Genomic DNA, 3,916 nt, shown 5'->3' with positions numbered 1-3,916 from the left:
TAAACTGTACTACCAGAGTACGTCTTTGTACTGCTGGAGCACATTGGGTAAATTAAAAAATGAGAAATAGGAGATAGAAGGGCGTGTGAAAAACGGGTAGTTTAGTCTTTTTTTTTATTCCTTTTGAGTTGAGGTTTTTTTTACGAAAAAATGTCGTTATGGAGAAAAAGGTGAAAAAAAATTTGGATGGGGGTAAGTTGCATTGATAGTTTATATTGGTTTTTTTTTTTTAATTTTTCTTTTTTTAATCCATTGGTAGGAATCTTTAGTTGTGGATGCTCATTTAAAGATGGACGTTATGTAATTGTGCGGGCTAGTGAGTCCGCTGACTAACAAAACACTTATTTTATTTTTCCTCCCTCCTTTCTCAACTCCACCCTAAAACGAGCCAGTTCGCACCTCAGATCTCATATAGTGAAGCAGTGATTTAATGATCTCATAAGCAGTGATTTGAGGTGCGAATCTGGTTCTTTCCACTCTCTCTAGAGAGTGAGTATTTTGGATGTTAAAGAAAGCAGCTGGGGATAAGGAAGCAAGCCCTAAGCCCTGTTCTTATTGACGCCTGGTTCTTACCAAACTCTCCAGAGAGAAAAGTCATTTGGATTTCCAAGAAAGCAGCTAGGGATATGGAAGGTTGTTGTCTCATCATTTTCAATTGTTCTTTCCTGAATTGTGATTGGGGAATTTTTATTGTGTTTTACATGTTAAAATTTTAATGGGTTTATTCTCAGTTTTATGAGAATTCACTGATGAATGATTGAGGTTAAATTTTATGATAATGAAATTGAATTTATGGGAGAGCATGATGTTACAGTTGAGTACATGGCTAGCAATTATTTTGGCTTTCTTCAATTATAAAGTGTATTAGATTTTTTAATTTTGTATGATGGACACAAGGAGTAATACTCATGGAAAACTGTAATGTATAACCTCAAATGATCACTAGACTGAGGTATCTGACAATGGTGTAGAATCCACTAAGTTAGAGAAATATATATTCAAAAGTTGGTAACTTCATCTGATAATTTTCTCTTTGTAAGGCTGCCTATACCAAATCCTCTGTAACTTGCTCTTTCAACACTAATTGATGTGGTTTTAGAAGGATATGTTAATAATCTCTTTCTATTTCCTTTTTTTTAATATTTCCTTTTTTTTTTGTACTAACGGGGAAATATTGTGTTCCATTTCAATTAATTTGTGTGTCTGAATATAAACCTGATAAAACAAGCTAAAAGAATTTTCAAATGCTGATCAAGGATTTGAGGAATCCATAATTTTGCCCCAACATATAGTGATTGTCAATCTTTGTATCTGGGCATGTTTGAATTGTTCTTTTTCTCACTTACCTGCTTCATTTTCTTCTCCAAAAATTTATTGATATGTTGAATTTAATGGTTTCATTTATCTTATTTCCAGTAGCTTCTCCTTTTGGGTGCTTTGCTCATGATTTTCTTGACTGATACCCAATTTATTGGGTTCTCAAGTTTTTTTGTGTAGATTACATGTTTCTGAAAACGATATTGTTTGTATGCATTTTCCTTTCTTTTTTTGGAGATATTTTTTTTTGAAGAAGCATTTTCCATTCTTAGTTCCCAATCTCATTGAAAGCCCCAACTTTACATTTGATCCACTCCATGGTCCAATCACATGTCTTGCAGTCTTTTGTTTCACATCATGTTGATTGCAATAATTGCATAGTACATATTCAATCTATCTTCTTGCACAATTGTGTTTTCCTTTCCCCTTTTATTTGATTGGCTAATTATATTTTCTCACTGTCTATAGTGGCTGATATGTTCATTTTTTAATTTTGATCTGCCATAGAAACTTCAAATGCTTCTTTTATGGAGGACAAATCTGCCAAAATTTTCGTAGCTGGGCATCGTGGTTTAGTGGGCTCTGCAATTGTAAGGAAACTACAATATCTGGGCTTTAACAACCTTCTCCTTAGAACCCACAAAGAACTTGATCTAACATGCCAATCTGATGTGGAGAAGTTTTTCTCGGATGAGAAACCCAAGTATGTTATTCTATCAGCTGCGAAAGTGGGAGGAATCCATGCCAACAACACTTACCCAGCTGAATTTATAGCTGTTAATTTACAAATTCAAACCAATGTGATTGATTCAGCATACAAAAATGGAGTAAAGAAACTTCTCTTTCTTGGATCATCTTGCATTTATCCGAAGTTTGCACCCCAACCCATCACAGAGGATGCTCTTCTAACTGGACCTCTCGAACCCACAAATGAATGGTATGCTATAGCTAAGATTGCAGGTATAAAGATGTGTCAGGCTTATAGGTTACAGTATAATTGGGACGCTATTTCGGGGATGCCCACTAATTTGTATGGCCCAAATGATAACTTCCACCCCGAGAATTCGCATGTCTTGCCTGCTCTCATGAGAAGGTTCCATGAGGCTAAGGTTTCAGGGGCTAAGGAAGTTAGAGTTTGGGGCACTGGTTCGCCTCTTCGGGAGTTTCTCCATGTGGATGACCTTGCTGATGCGGTGGTATTTCTAATGGCAAATTATAGTGGGCTGGTCCATATGAATGTGGGGAGTGGAAAGGAAGTCACTATTAAAGAACTTGCAGAGCTTGTTAAAGAAGTTGTTGGGTTTTACGGAGAGCTTGTTTGGGACATTATGAAGCCTGATGGGACTCCTCGGAAGCTCATGGATAGCTCAAAATTGGCAAGCTTAGGATGGGTACCCAACATATCTCTCAGAGAAGGGCTCATTGATACTTACAAGTGGTACCTGCAAAATTTGCGGCAATAATTCCCTTTGGGACCTTGCCTTTAGTTTGATTTCCACTGCATTTGTTGTTTATCTCATTATTGGTAATTGATACTTGATTATTTGATTCATGCTTTTGTGTTGCCTAGGGTTGTGGCCAGATCTTATTTTTTGAAGTGAACTCTGTTGAGCTATGAGCATTATGCTTTCCATGATGTTCAAATGATAGTAATTCAGGATACAAAGTCCAAAAAACATGGTTCTTAGAAATGGAAATGGGCATGAAGTTCGTATATTTAATGGGATGGCCATGTCATGCTTGATACTGCTACTTTCAGCGTTCTAAATCTATGAATATTTAATGGGATTGCCATGTCATGCTTGATACTGCTACTTTCAACGTTCTAAATCTATGAATATTTAATGGGATTGCCATGTCATGCTTGATACTGCTCTTTCAGCGTTCTAAATCTATGAATATTTAATGGGATTGCCATAACATTTGACTGTTATGGTTCTATATAAGGCATTCACAGTGTAGTCCAATAGGCCTGGTATATGTGTAATCCTATAGTTAATTGCACTAGTTTATCAGAAACTAGGTGAAAATGTGTTAATCCTTTGTTTCAAATGCTTTTTGAAATGATTTGAAGAGATTTCTTCTTTAGTGATAAGGCTTGTCAAGAGATTGTCATTTGCGTAGTGGAAAATGTGTAGTTTAGATTTTGGCAGAGCAATATAAAATGTTAATAATGTTTTAGTGGCATATAGAGTATGGTTCACTCTTACACACACACACACACACAAACACACACACCAGAAAAAAAACATCCAGAAAAAAAAGCTTGTTGAACTTTACAATTACAATTGGACTTGAAAGATATGTAATGTTACTGATTCATTTTCAGTTTTATCTGTGCTATATTTTTCCCTTTATTTTAAGCTAATTTTGATATAACTGTCTATTACTAATCATTGATGAAAAGATTAACCCACAACAAATGGTTCTGCATGTATAGCACACCCTAATTGACTGTGGATCAAAAAATAAGGCAACTAGGGATCTATATATATATATATATATATTTTTTTTTTTTTAACTACGTACAATGTGGTTATTCATAAGTCAGACAAAAGAAGAAGAAAGAAAACTCTCCACATGGTGGTCTAGGGACCGT

At 35.4% G+C, this 3,916-nt stretch overlaps 1 protein-coding gene across 1 annotated transcript; it reads left to right on the top strand.

The window, feature by feature from the left end:
* The first annotated feature begins 502 nt into the window (after window positions 1-502).
* On the top strand, window positions 503-3,038 carry LOC18428925 (putative GDP-L-fucose synthase 2). The gene is made up of 2 exons (XM_006838221.4): window positions 503-633; window positions 1,825-3,038. Exons 1-2 carry the CDS (start codon window positions 627-629, stop codon window positions 2,778-2,780), a joined length of 963 nt encoding a protein of 320 aa, XP_006838284.1. The 5' UTR covers window positions 503-626; the 3' UTR covers window positions 2,781-3,038.
* Window positions 3,039-3,916: the final 878 nt, after the last annotated feature.

Source organism: Amborella trichopoda, chromosome 3 (genome assembly GCF_054954075.1).
Source record: "Amborella trichopoda isolate Santa Cruz 75 chromosome 3, AtrichopodaSantaCruz75HAP2 v2.0, whole genome shotgun sequence".
In the NCBI taxonomy this organism is placed as follows: Eukaryota; Viridiplantae; Streptophyta; class Magnoliopsida; order Amborellales; family Amborellaceae; genus Amborella; species Amborella trichopoda.
Note: the sequence above shows the minus strand (reverse complement) of the source record. Positions and strands in the feature narration are given on the sequence as shown.